Source organism: Channa argus, chromosome 7, assembly GCF_033026475.1.
Source record: "Channa argus isolate prfri chromosome 7, Channa argus male v1.0, whole genome shotgun sequence".
Classification (NCBI taxonomy): domain Eukaryota; kingdom Metazoa; phylum Chordata; class Actinopteri; order Anabantiformes; family Channidae; genus Channa; species Channa argus.
In genome coordinates, this window is record NC_090203.1 from 28498027 (window position 1) to 28512747 (window position 14721).

The 14721-nt window shown below is 39.9% G+C and overlaps 1 protein-coding gene across 14 annotated transcripts in view; it reads left to right on the plus strand.

Annotated features, from left to right (window-relative positions):
- Window positions 1-14721, plus strand: part of ryr2a (ryanodine receptor 2a (cardiac)) — a 231815-nt gene that overhangs the window by 78422 nt on the left and 138672 nt on the right. For all 14 annotated transcript variants that reach the window (XM_067511788.1, XM_067511778.1, XM_067511780.1 and 11 more), the window contains 5 exons: window positions 725-821; window positions 2992-3066; window positions 8408-8564; window positions 9027-9191; window positions 9886-10007. In XM_067511788.1, the coding sequence (XP_067367889.1) occupies window positions 725-821; window positions 2992-3066; window positions 8408-8564; window positions 9027-9191; window positions 9886-10007 (616 nt within the window). The remainder of the gene's footprint in view (window positions 1-724; window positions 822-2991; window positions 3067-8407; window positions 8565-9026; window positions 9192-9885; window positions 10008-14721) is intronic.

The following is a 14721-nucleotide window of genomic DNA, read 5'->3' on the forward strand; positions in this document are numbered from 1 at the left end:
TGTGTATATATATATATATATATATATATATATATATATATATATATATATATATATAATAACAATTCAGAAAAAACTACAAGATATATATTTATCTCTTGTTGTTTTTTAATGAATTGTTATTTATAATGTGGTGTTATTTTGTGCTTAGGGATACATTTTAACATCTGTCCAAGAAATGCAGATGAAAATACCTTCATTTCTTGTCTCCCTGATAGCAACAACCCTGATATACACTGCATGATAAAAAAGGTTTCTCTTTTATTTCTACTGAGTGAACTTACTTTTGGAACTCCCTTTGGATTTTTATCAAATGCACACATGTGAACACAGCACAAACTTAAAAGTTGTTCAGATTTAATGTAGTATGGAACTGGGACACTGCAGCTGTCTCTGGGTACTGGCCGTCAGACTCACATCACAAAGATGTTCTGCTAGTCTTTTTGTATCTGAACAGGTGGGTTTCAGAAGTGCTCAACCATGTCATATTACCATGAGTGCCCTGCTAGACTTGATCCGTTCTGCCCTCCAGCCTGTTACCAATCAGGTTGTAGACAAGTGTAGGCAAATACGTACTAGTTCCTCTGCATTTAAGCAGTACTCACCATTTATCTGGATTCATGTGTTGACTTCCACTCTGTTTAATCTATCCTTCCTCCTCTTGTCCTCAGCTTGTATTTACCCCGTTTCCCCTTTTTTCTCCCTTTCCGAACTCTGTCTGCAGGTTTCCTGATAGGAGGAGATGTTCTACGTCTTCTTCACGGTCACATGGACGAGTGTCTGACTGTTCCATCTGGGGAACATGGAGATGAGCAGAGGAGGTAACTTATACTGATAACTACAGGTTTGGATTATTTATGAGATTGAGAATTATTAACAACATTTAAGTTTAATTTAACAGGTTTTAAAGCAGATGAAGTAGTTTTCCTGTAAAAACTTTGATTACATTATCAATTCTGACTCTTTACCTGACAACTACCTTTTAAGCCTAAACTTTGTAAATTATAAAATTGAAAACATAAAATCACCAGAGGAACATAATAAAGACAGTAGATAGTCAGATAGTTGAGCAAAACACTGAACTCCAACTTACTTGCTCCTTGTGAATGTAGTCCAGCTGCATAGCAGCTCCCCCAGTGTGTGTGATTGTGAGTGCGATACATGAAAAAGAAGCAGTGTAAAGCACTTTGCGTGCCAATAGGTAGAAAATTATAAGTGCAGACCATTAACCATGTGGATGTCTTAAGTGCTGTCATTTAATTATACACATTCATTAAGAGAACCAGTATAAGCATCTGCAAACCATGTGTTTGCAGACACAAGTCAGAAATTTGAATTGATACTTAACACAGAAGAAATAAATAATTGCAGCTTTAATTTTTACATAGAAGTGACTTCTGACAATTTTAAAGTTTCTGTGAAGTACAAATCTCAACTGATCACCTGGTTAATGTATCCTCAGATAACATGATGGATCACATATTGCTCAGAAAAGCATAACAAGTAGGTTTCCAATGATTGATATGCTCATGACACCTTCCCTCTGGATGGCTAATTATGAATTTCTTCCTGTCTCTTTGAAATCTCTGCTTGAATGAGAGGCATTATACCAGTCAGACCTAATATACAGTTTTTCAGTTGTTGCCTCCACAAAGTCTGTATGAAATCTGGGGGTCATCATTGATGACCAATTGAGTTTTACTGACCATATCTCCATCTCTCAGGCAGCCAATTTGCCTTCTAAAACATCGGAAAGATCAGACCCCACTTTTCTGAATATGCAACCCAACTTGTGGGTTCTCTTAACTTAAAGTTATTTTATTTTTCTTAAATCCGAATAATCACAGGAAATGAACAACTAAATGTATATTTATGGATGAACTGTAACTTTAATGCAAGAGTAAAACAATTTATTTTTCATCAACATATAATTTAATGCAAATTAACCTAGTGCAAATAATAAATAATTAAAGTTATTTAAATAATTTAAAATAATTTAAAACATTTTTTCAGGAGGGATGCAACTTCTTTTTACCAATATAATTGTCATTAGTTTACTCTAAGTTTTTTTCTTAACACTCCTTAAAAATATTCGTAACTTTTTGTAATAAACAAGCATTTGTACTATTCTGTGCACTGAGTGTGCATTGTTATTATATGAGGTTTAGGATTAAGTTTGCATCACCTTACACTGAAAAGGCATTGAAGGCAATGCTAATTTTTTTTGTCTTATTTGACTGAAGTGTTACAGGAATTTGCAGCAGCGTGTGTTTGAGCTCGACGCAGTTATTAGTTTACCTTAAACAAACTTATATTGAAGCATCATTCTTCAAATCAATTTGTCTCAAGATTTTATAGATCTAACTGTTTCTTAAGGCCTCAGTGTGGCTCTCCTTCACCCTTCTGTATAAACCATTAGACATCCAGTATTGTGCTAGTTTTGTAAAGGAAATTACTATGGCCTGCAGGGAAACTGACTAACAACTCCCATTACACACTAAGCTTTCTGCCGTGACTAAGACAGAAGGGACCATTAGTAATTATAGTTTTAAGATGTTCCTGAAAGGACACCCATGTCGAAAAGCAATGCCGATGAGAGGACTATGTTCCTATCACTTCTGTGTGCTGAGGATTGCTAACGATTCATCTAGGCAGTAGAATATTAAACATCTATTATCTGTCACCGCTGTTAACCAACATGCTTGTTTTTGTGCTGTGGGAGGAAACCCACATAAGCACAGGGAGAACATGGAAACTCCACACAGAAAAGCCACGGCTGGCCAGGGTGCGAACCTGCAGCCTTCTTGCTGTGCAGCGGTGTACTCAGGTTCTAAATGTACTAAATGAAAGATCATGGGATTTGACTTGTTGTTCCTGAGCCCATCCAATTTTCTTATGAAACTGGGACTCTGCACTATTTGCACTATCTGCACTACTTACATATAATTTGACTAGAAGTGTGATTTATTTATTTTTCCTTTCCATCTCTAGGACAGTGCACTATGAAGGGGGAGCAGTGTCAAGTCATGCCAGGTCCCTATGGAGGTTGGAGACACTGCGGGTTGTGTAAGTACAACATACACCAGACACGCAAACTGTGCAAGACGTAGTGTAGATTCATCAGTCTAGTTACTGCTAATACATCACAACTAGGTGATTTTCTTTTTTCTTCAGATTGTAGTCATGCTTTGATCAATGTGAGCCAGATTGCCACCAATTACCATTTACCCTTGGTAATTATGCTTTTCCTTCACAACTTGATGATCAAAAGTTGATACCAGGGGAAAATGAGGACTTGTATTGATTTAACATTTCTGTGTACACAATAAACAGGATCAGAATGAATGGCCAGTGTGTACAGGGCTGCGACTGTTTTAGGAAGGTGGTAGTTGTTTTGGTAAATTGGTAGGTTGTCTCCCCCTTCCATTTATACAAACAAGGAAGATACATGATGGGATGAGCATTAGTAGAATTTCTTCCATCACTGAGAAAGCAAAAGGATGTGTGTTCTTTTTAATAATAGAACTTTTACTTTGCTAGTGACAAATCAATGTGAGTTATCTAATACTATTGATAATAGGCCTTTACATTATCAATAATTTATTCATCTCTGATATAGAGCATCAGTTATAAGAGATGAGCCCTCTGTTAAAACCAGTTTATCATTGATTGATCATAACAAATTATTAATCAGTCACGTATCAAAGGGGGGCTTTTCTCCAGATAAGTCATCACACCACCTGATAAATTTGTATTTATTGATCTAATTTCTAAGATAAACTACTAAGATAAAAGTGTGCCGAGAAACCTAATGGCTACACAAAAAAACACAATTGGGTATGTTAAGCTCCAGCCTGAACTAAATGTTCAAATGATTTTTGATACTTTTTGATCACTATATGCTGAAGAAGTAAAATCAGTAATCATTAGAATGGAACACAATCTGAAAACATTTAATGGCAATAAAGCAGCACAAAAACATTTATAGGCAGAGTATTTAGACATCTGTGTTCTTTTTCAGCATGTTAAGTGATAGTTACAATAATATGGTTATTATTGATATCTTCTAAACTCTTAGTAGTCAAATTTTCTTGTAGTCACTTGTAAAAGATTGCCAGTCAAATATCATAAAGTAAACAAAGTATGCATGATGTCATGTGGTACAAAAGTCAGATTAGTCATGGATATAATGAACATTGCAATTTGGTGGTTATGTGTTTCCATCATACATTTACACATTTTTCCCAAATAATTATTCTTGTGAATTTTCATCTGATTTTATTCAGACTTGGATCAATGAAATCAAAAACTGGAACTGGTATTTCCTGTTTCATAAAGTCTATCACATTAGTTCATAGGCATTCAGCAATAATGTTTCACATCCTTTGGGTTCAACCTGAGTTAATTCTAATAAGGAATCGCAGAGTGGTCCTCTTAGGAGTGTTGGGAGTGTGATAGTGATCATTTTTTTTAGATTTTTTTTATTGAGAGCACACTTTATAGTTTTACTGAATCTAAAGTATTATGTTAAAGTCTGCATGAATTCCAAATTCTAATTGCTGTAATTGTTATCTTGTGTTTGTCCTAACTTTTCTTACAGAGGCTAATAATTATGTTAAAGCTCTTTTATGGCTCTGAGGTGTTAAGTAAAAGCTTTTAATATAACATTTTTCGTAAATGACTCACAGCAGAGTTATAGAAATCTTTTTCCTCACTTGAAGTGACCGTGCCTTGAGTCTCTGTATTCCAGGAGAACCACACCTATGCCACCTACACAAGAGTCCCGTTATACAGTATAGAGCAAATTTACAGGAGAAAGCCACAAAAGTGCTGTATATTTTGTAACATGTTTTATTTTTCAAAATTTGCACCTACATTCTGCACATAAACAACAGTACATATAAGGGAGTAATTTTATTTATACACACAGTAATTTGAAATGCAATAAAAAAAATAAATCAGCCTTCCCTATGCTCTAATTTGATATATATTTATGACTATGTTGGCTTATGAAATTTTGTTCTTATCGCACAGACCAACAACATACCAGGAGCAGCCCACAAAACCTGCTGTTTCAATGATACTTTGACTTAGTTGTCTAACCATCATAGTATGATGACAACTGCTTAGATTTTTAGCTGCCTATTTTATGTTGTCACTTAACTTCATTTAAGGGCTAACATATCCCACCCACTGACAGGTTTGTTATTTGCTTCACTGTCAGTGGTTTTAATGCTTTGGCTGATCAGTGTAAGTGTCAGTGACGTCATATTGGAGGACACCAACCAAAATTCAACTAAAGATCTTAACATGCACCAAAACACAGATGTGGTTGCTCTTGTTAGTAACAGGATTTATCTCTTCAGAGGGAAAGTTGGACGGGTTCAGGAGCTCCTCATAGACTTAAGTGTATCCTCTGTCCGAGTCAGCAGTTAAATGGTCTGCACTTATATAGCGCTTTTCTACCTATTGGCACTCAAAGCGCTTTACACTGCTTCTTATTTACCCAATCACACTCACAATCACACACACATTCATACACCGATGGGGGAGCTGCTATGCAGCTGGCCAACACTCACCGGGAGCAACTAAGTTGGGGTTCAGTGTCTTGCTCAAGGACACTTCGACATGTGACCGGAGGAGCCGGGGATTGAACTAACAACTGCGAGATTCGTGGACAACCGCTCTACCTTCCTGTGCCACAGTCGCCCCACAGTTCTTCTCCCCTGCTGAATACAGCCTCATCCAAACCCTGCTTTAATTTTCTGAGGCATCCTATGGTTTTCCAGAACCAACTAACTTCTTGACACAACTCAGAGCAGCCGGTTCCACAGAATGCTTTAAATATGATTTCATGTCCCCAGCCTCAGCTGGAAGGCAGAAAAAATTCTTCTGGAGATGGGAGTTAAAGATCCGATAGACAGGGGCCTCAACTACGTCTTCCCAGCACATCCTCACTATACATTTTGGTTCACCCGGTCTGTCCGGTGTCCTCCTCCGCCACCAGATTCAATTCACCACCAGTTGGTGATCAGTTGACAACTCTGCTCCTCTTTTCACCCTATTGTCCAAGACATACAGCCTCAAATCTGATGATACAACCACAAAGTTCATCACTGACCTGAGGCCTAAGGTGTTCTGGTACGAGGTATACTTGGGAACAAGTATGCTTGAACATGGTGTTCGTTAGGGCCAAACTATGACTAACACTATAGTGTAATAACAAAACACCATTCAGGTTCAGATCAGGCAGGGCATTCCTCCCAGTCACTCCCCTTCAGGTTTCTCTATCATTGCCCACATGGGCCTTGAAGGTCCCCAGCAGAACTGTGGAGTCCCCAGTTGGTACCATCTCAAGGACCTCACCCAGGGTCTCCAAGATAGCCGGATACTTTGAACTTCTGTTTCGTGCATAAGCACAAACAATAGTCAGGGCCTTTTCCTTAGCAAATTTTAGAAGCATAGAGGTGACCCTCTCCTCCTTTAAGAAAACTTCAACACGGCGGCACTCAGCTGGGGACTTGTGAGTATTCCCACACCCGCCCTGAACCTCTCACTCTGGAAAACCTGCAGAATAGAAAGAGTCCCACCTCTAACTAGGAGTTTTAAGAGCCAGTGCCATGTTTAAAGGTAAGTCCAACTATATCCAGATGGTATTGCTCAATCTTTCGCACCATCTCCGGCTCCCGCCCCATTAGAGAGGTATCATTCCACATTCCACGACCAGCTTACGAAGCCTTGGATCAGAATGCCTAGACCCCTGCCTTGCCTCCATCACAGCCGACCCTGATTTCCATCCCTGTAGGTGGAGATCCATGTAATTTCTTCGAGCTGGGCCCAACCAGGCCCCATGGACAAAGGTCCAGCTACCAGACACTCGCAGATGAGCTCTGCTCCCAGGTCTGGTTCCTTGGCAGCAGGTCACCAGATGTGGATCAGAGTTGCCCTGAGATGCTGAAGGCTCAGGACATTGTCAAGTTGTCCTAGTTGACATGCCTATTAGATGTTGCATCGAGGATGGGTGCAATGCCTGTGGAGTGTCAAACCAGGGTGGGCGTCGCCATTTTAAAAAACGGGACTGGAGGGTGTGTGCCAGTTTGGGAGTATCACACTACTCCGCCTCCCTGGAAAAGTCTATGCTGAGGTGCTGGAAAGGAGGAAAGGTCCTGGCTTGGCAGAACCTGGAGAAGCCTTTTGAGCCTTACGTGCTTCTTAGTTTTGTAGGTGGTAATGCTGGAGAATGGGGTGCTGAGGCCATTGTTTTGAGCCATCCTATCATTGTACAAGGGTTGCCCTTTCTCACCAATCCTGTAGGTGACTGAAATACATCCTGTCATTGACAGGATTTCTACAAGCAGTTGGGGATAGCAGAGTGCCTGGTTTGGGGACCTTAGAATCTCTGGATTTGACAGATGATGTGGTTCTTTTGGCTTCATCAGACCATGACCTTTAGCGTGCACTGGGATTTGCAGCTGAGTGTGAAGCGGCTGGGATTCTGGTCACCACCTTCAAGTCTGAGGCTATGGTTTTATCCCAGAAAACGGTCGATTACCTCCTTCAAGTTGGGAATGAATAACTACCCCAAGTGAAATATTTTGGGGTCTTGTTCACAAGTGAGGGTAAAATAGATTGTGAGATTGACAGGCAGATTAGCGCAGCATCAGCAGTAATGCAGATGTACCGAATTGTTGTGGTGAAGAGGAAGCTAAGCCGCAAAGCGAAGCTCTCAATTTAACAGTCTATCTATGCTCCAACCCTCGCTTATGCTCATAAGCTTTGGGTTATAACTGAAACAATACAAGTATGAGTACAAGCAGCCAAAATGAGTTTCCTGCAAAGGGTAGCTGGCCTCAGCCTAATGAAATGTCTTAGTGGGTCGTATGTTTCTTTTTGTTCTATAATCCTATACTAATTTTTAAATGTGATTCTGTCTTTGCTTTTCCATGATCTTTTTATAGTGATCATGGTTTTTGCTAGAGAAAACATAATCTTAAATTATTACAGGGAACCACAAAACTTACAGTTAAAGAAGGCATGGCTGTAATTTAGTTATTGGAATCATGCAGTTACATCTGGAGTAAGACGGGATAAGGTACAAACTTACTGTATAGCAGTTTTGTTTTGCAGTGTGAGATATTAAAAAAAATAATAATGCAGGGTGAGACCCATAATTATGAAAGAACAGACGATCTGATAGAGGACTGAAGGAAGGCATACAGGCATAACCTGATTTGGTGGAGTGAATTGGTAAGTGGGGAACAGGTGCTGACTGTGGGTGTGAGTGATTGGACAATTAAAGGCAGGTGTGCAGATGGTTCAGGGACATCTGGTTGCGGAAAGGGAGATGGCAGGAAGCAGTTAAACAGACTCAACTGTGACATTTCTGCTTCTGACTGTTTATCCCCAGGTGGAGTGGGAGTCACATCCGCTGGGGTCAGCCCTTCAGACTGAGACATGTGACAACAGGGAAGTATCTGAGTCTGATAGAAGACAAATCTCTGCTGCTGATGGACAAAGAGAAGGCTGATGTCAAGTCTACAGCCTTCTGCTTCAGGTCCTCTAAGGTATGAAGTTACCATTAACAGCAAAAGACCTGCTTTGGTAAGAGACACACAAAATGTCAAATACAAAATACATAATGGAACAATAAAGAACTAAAAAGTAAAGTCAAAACAGTCTAAATGGTGAAATTCAAAAAAGTAAAAAGCATTTTAAACTGTTGACGTGATTTCTTCTTGAAATCCGATTTAATGGTTAATCAGTTATCAATATTAATTATCCTATTCCCTTGTGATGTTAGCTTTGTCCTTTATTTTTCCACCATGGAGAATAGTTTTTAAAGAGTTGACTTACTGTGTACTATTTGAGATATTAGTGATTCACTGAATCTACTAAATCACACAGTTCTGTAGTAGCAATTAGAATCTTAAATTCTTGAATGCACATTGGTGACTGTCTTTATTAAGAATTATATAAGATTTAGTCAGAATGAAGTACATGATTTTCTCTGTTTCTCTTTAATGCAGGAAAAGCTGGACCCTGGGGTGAGGAAGGAGATTGATGGGATGGGTGTTCCAGATATCAAGTATGGTGACTCTGTGTGTTACATCCAACATGTGGACACCTGCCTGTGGCTCACATACCAGACTGTTGATGCTAAGTGTGCACGCATGGGTGGAGTACAAAGAAAGGTACCTTACTGCACTGCACCTTTTATTTTTATCGTCTCTCTCCTATCTTGTAACTACAGTACAGACTGTGCAAGAGTTGCTGTATAGCAAAGATTAGCTGTTGACAACAAGAGGCCCATTAGCGCAGATTAAGCATATAAACATTTCATAACCTTACAGTAAATTTTAGATACTTGTGTCTTTCAGCACTATGTAACTGAAGTAGAGTGTTAAGAATTAAAAATCGCTGCAATGGAAAAGACATCAGATATCTGAATTTAATTAATAAATGATGATTGTGGATTTTATATACCTCAAGAAACCAGTGTAAATGCTCCTCCTTCCTGTTTATCCTCTTCTACTCAAAACAATTTCATTTATTAACGTCAGCCATGTTGCTCTCAGGTAACCACCAACAACAAAGATTCAATCACTTCACCATAAGAGTTCCCACTCCCTTTTAATACACGAAGACACGTTTGTCATTATAAACCTGTTTTTTAGGTGACTTCAGATTAATGCAATCTGTTATGAAACATGATACTTATACAGTAAATGTGAAAGAATGCATCACTAATTGTCTATTAATATCTCTGTAATGGCCCCACTTCTTGATTAAAGACCGACGAAGTAGTCTCACAACAAACACTTTTTACACTGTAACTTGATGAGTTGAGTGGAATATGAATAGCATAGGTATAACTTCTTATTTCAGGCCATCATGCACCTTGAGGGTCACATGGACGATGGGCTCACATTGTCTCGGTCACAGCATGAGGAGAGTCGTACTGCCAGAGTCATCCGCAGTACCGTCTTTCTGTTCAATATCTTCATCAGGTGGAGTACTGCATGTAATTTTTTGTGTGTATTTGTTGATTTGCAAATGTACAGTGTAAAAATGTTTTACCAAATGTGCACTTGTATTTGAATATTTGTTCAAAAAAATCAAAAATCACATTTGTATATTTTTATATGCAGTTATCCTCTCAAGTATAAATCCTGTTTAGGAAGTACACATCTTAATTTAAGCATTTGTTGATGTGGAGTTGCACTTTTGTGAACCTCATTCTGTGGATAAAAAATTCTTCTTTCAAGTACAAAATTTGTCTTGCGAGTACAAAACTTCATTTATGTGTCCTAAGAGTTGCTAATTTGAAGCTCTCATTCTGTGAACACCACAATGACCACTAAAGCTAACAGGACCTCTAGGGAACACCACGGTTAGTGTGCAGGTGAATCGATATTTAAAGATTAAACACTTCTGTGTATTTTGGAATACGCATGAACATTTCATTGATTTTATGTCGGTCTGTTTTTAATGTCCTGTGTGTGATTAAAAAAATACCAGTTGAGCAGCTAAATTAGCTTGATTGTGTTAGCCACCAAATTTGGAGAAGGCTAGTTAGCATACAGCTATCAGCTCAGAATCCGTTATGAAGTGTCTCAGCTGAAGAAAGTATCCCTCCCTTAGGTTTGTTTTACAGGCTGGACAGATGTCACTAAACTTTGATAATTCTACATGGACTAGTCCTCTGTTTTCTCTTTAAAATACTTTCCAAACCTGGTTAACAACTTTTCCATTGAAAGCAGTAGTCAGCCCAGCAGATAGTGCCCCCTATGCCTAGTGTTCGTGGGGAATGACACACATCAGTGGGCATAATGTTCCGCACAGTGAACATTATATGGGTTTATGTGATCATCAGTAACAAACTCATCTACAATAAATTATATTGAAAACAAAGATATAATATCCAGAGTAACTATTTCTACATTTTCTTCTTACCTCCTAAACCTTGGCCAGCACTGTAGCCGTTGAGCAAAGCGTTCAGCCTGGCAGACATTGGCCTTATTGCTGTAGTGTCTGTGGGGAGTTTTATTTCACTAGGGATTTGTAGGAGTATATTAAATATACCAAGAAATAACCACTGATGACATTGTGTTGAAGGCTGCCTTACCTCTGTGTTTTCTGTAATGTCCAAAGCTGTAGTGGTTGTTGTGCATAATTAAGGTACATACAGTAGTTAAAATAGCAGTAAGTGTCGCCAGAGATTAGGAGGCAGTGTTAGAAGATGCTAAAAGAAAAATTACATTTAAGGGGTAGACTACAGCACATTGTAGTTTGTGCAGGGAATTTAGATTTTGTTTTACTAATGTCACTCTGCATTTTTATTGGTACATTTTAAAAATCAAACAAACAAAAAGCATTGCATCACAATGCATCATAACTTCATACCCATTGTGCAAGCGAAGCAGCCAGCAAGCTCCATTCTGTCTCAGTGTTGTTTAATGTAAGGACAGACCAGTTTTCTGGAGTAAACAAAGCAGAACTGCAAAATAGATTTATAAAAGGGAAAAATTCTACTATAGATGCCTGAACAAGAACCATTTCTCAGCAGTCGATCTCTGTTTAGACATGTATCTGTGTAGCAAACACAATGTGGAGCCAACATACAAATGGAGCCAACTACAAATAAAAAAACAATCAATACAGTAATGAAGACAAGCAGTTGGAGTCCTGGGCTGGCAGCGTGCAATGTGTTTGATGAATCATCAATAAGCAGAAGATTTGACTGGATTACTTTTAATGCTCTAAATCTATACATTATTTGATCGGCACTTGTCTGCAGCATCATCAAACGTATACATCTAACCACTCAGAACAAACTGATTCACAACTCAGTACAACAACAATGCTCCTGTTCATCAAGTATGTTTAAGTATAACCTTTCTTATTCTGGTTTCCAATAGATAAAATTTGTGTTTTCTCTGCAAAATGTTGCTTTTAACGAAAGGAGTGAAAGATTGTAATACTGTATGGAATTGGATACATATACAGTTGTTTTATTGAACAACTTATCACCACAGGTGAAAATGTCTCCCAATGTGACTTTCACACATGCACTTTCACACATGCATTTGGTAAAGGTAATGTCATGACCTGTTTATGCAGGAAAAAGTGGACATTGCAAATAGATGATTTGTTTTTTTTTGCTGTTGCAAACCATCTGACCTGATGGACCCGTGTCTTATCGACTTAAACCCTAGTGCATTAGTATTGCCTGGGAAATCATAATTTTCATACGTCCAACGAATGTATACAACCATAAAGGGGCACAAGCCAGTGTCTTCTTGTGCCAGTTCCAAGTCTGGATAAATGCAGAGGGTTGTGTCAGGAAGGGCATCCGACGTGCCAAATGAAAAATGCGAATCGTGACAAGGACGTCCGTACCAGATCAGTCGGGGGCCGGGTTAACGACCACCACCGGTGCTGTTGACCTACAGGGTACCGGTGGAAATTGGACTACTATTGGTCGAAGTCGAAGAAGGAGAGGAAGAAGGTGTGTTCGTAGGCAGAGAGAGAAGAGGAAAGCTAAGAATCTAGGACTGACAGTAGGGACTTTGAATGTTGGGACTATGACAGGAAAGGCTAGAAAGATGACTGACATGATGCAGAGAAGGAAGGTTGGATATACTGTGTGTCCATGAGACCAGGCTGAAAGGTAGCAAGGCTAGAAGCTTAGGAGCAGGGTTCAATTTGTTCTATCATGGGTCAGTTAGGAAGAGAAATGGAGTAGGAGTTATCCTGAAAGAGGAGTTTGTGAGGAAGGTTCTAGAGGTGAAAAGAGTATCAGACAGGTTGATGAGTCTGAAGCTGGAAATTGAATGTGTAATGTTTAATGTTGTGAGCGGTTATGCTCCACAGGTAGGATGTGAGTTAGAAGAGAAGGAGAAATTCTGTAGTGAGTTAGATGAAGTGATGCAGAGCATCCCCAGAGGTGAGAGAGTGGTGATTGGTGCAGATTTCAATGGGCATGTAGGTGAAGGGAACAGAGGTGATGAGACTGTGATGGGCAGGTTTTGTCTTCAGGACAGGAACTCAGAAGGTCAGATGGTGGTAGACTTTGCAAAGAGGATGGAAATGGCTGTAGTGAACACTTTCTTACAGAAGAGGCAGGAACATAGGGTGACGTATAAGAGCAGAGGTAGAAACACTCAGGTGGACGACATCTTGTGTCGACGTTGTAATCTGAAAGAGACCCGTGACTGTAAAGTGTTGGTAGGGGAGGGTGTAACCAGACAACACAGGAGGGTGGTGTGTAAAATGACTGTGGTGGTGAGGAAGATGACAATGACAAAGGCAGAGAAGAGGACGAAGTGGTGGAAGTTAAAAAAGGAAGAATGTTGTGTCGTTTTCAGGGAGGAGCTGAGACAGACTCTGTGTGGTCAGGAAGTGCTCCCAGATGACTAGACCACTACAGCTAATGTGATCAGGGAGACAGGTCGGAGGGTACTAGGTGTGTCATCTGGAAATAGGAAAGTGGACAAGGAGACTTGGTGGTGGAACGAGGAAATTCAGCAGTGTATACAGAGAAAGAGGTTAGCTAAGAAGAAGTGGGACACTGAGAGGACTGAAGAGAGTAGACAGGAGTACAGGGAGATACAGCGTAAGGTGAAGGTAGAGGTGGCAAAGGCCAAACAAAGAGCATTTGATTACTTGTATGCTAGGTTGGACACTAAAGAGGGAGAGGTGGATTTTTACAGGTTGACCAGACAAAGAGATAGAGATGGGAAGGAGTGTGATCGGAAGATGGAAGGAGAACTTTGAAGAGTTGATGAATGAGGAAAATGAAAGACAACGAAGAGTAGAAGAGGTGGCTGGTGTGGAGCAGGAAGTACCAAAGATTAGTAAGAGTGAAGTGAGGAGGGCGTTGAAGAGGATGAAGAGTGGAAAGGCAGTTGGTCCTGATGACAAACCTGTGGAGGTATGGAAGTGTCTAGGAGAGGTGGCAGTAGAGTTTCTAACTAGTTTGTTTAACAAGATCTTTGAGAGTGAGAGGATGCTGAGGACTGGAGGAGAAGTGTACTGGTTTCCCATTTTTAAGAACAAGGGAGATGTGCAGAGCTGTGGCAACTACAGAGGAATAAAGCTGATGAGTCACACAATGAAGTTGTGGGAAAGAGTAGTGGAAGCTCGGCTAAGGGCAGAGGTGAGTATTTGTGAGCAGCAATATGGTTTCATGCCTAGAAAGAGTCCAACAGATGCAGTATTTGCTTTGAGGATGATGATGGAGAAGTACTGAGAAGGTCAGAGGGAGTTGCATTGCATCTTCATAGGTTTAGAGAAAGTGTATGACAGGGTGCAGAGAGAGGAGCTGTGGTATTGTATGAGGACGTCTGGAGCGGCAGAGACATATGTTAGAGTGGTGCAGGACATGTATGAGAGCTGACATTGTGATTTGTAGTGAGAGCAGGGAGCAGGTGGAGGAAAATCTAGAGAGGTGGAGGTCTGCTCTGGAAAACAGAGGAATGAAGCTTAGCAGCAGTAAGACGGAATACATGTGTGTGAATGAGAGGGACCCAGGTGGACCGGTGAGGTTACAGGGAGCAGAGGTGAAGAAGGTGCAGGACTTTAGGTACTTTGGGTCAACAGTTCAGAGCAATGGAGAGTGTGGATAAGAGGTGAAGAGGCGAGTGCAGGCAGGTTGGAACGGGTGGAGAAAAGTGTCAGGTGTGTTGTGTGATAAAAGAGTATCAGCGAGAATGAAAGTAA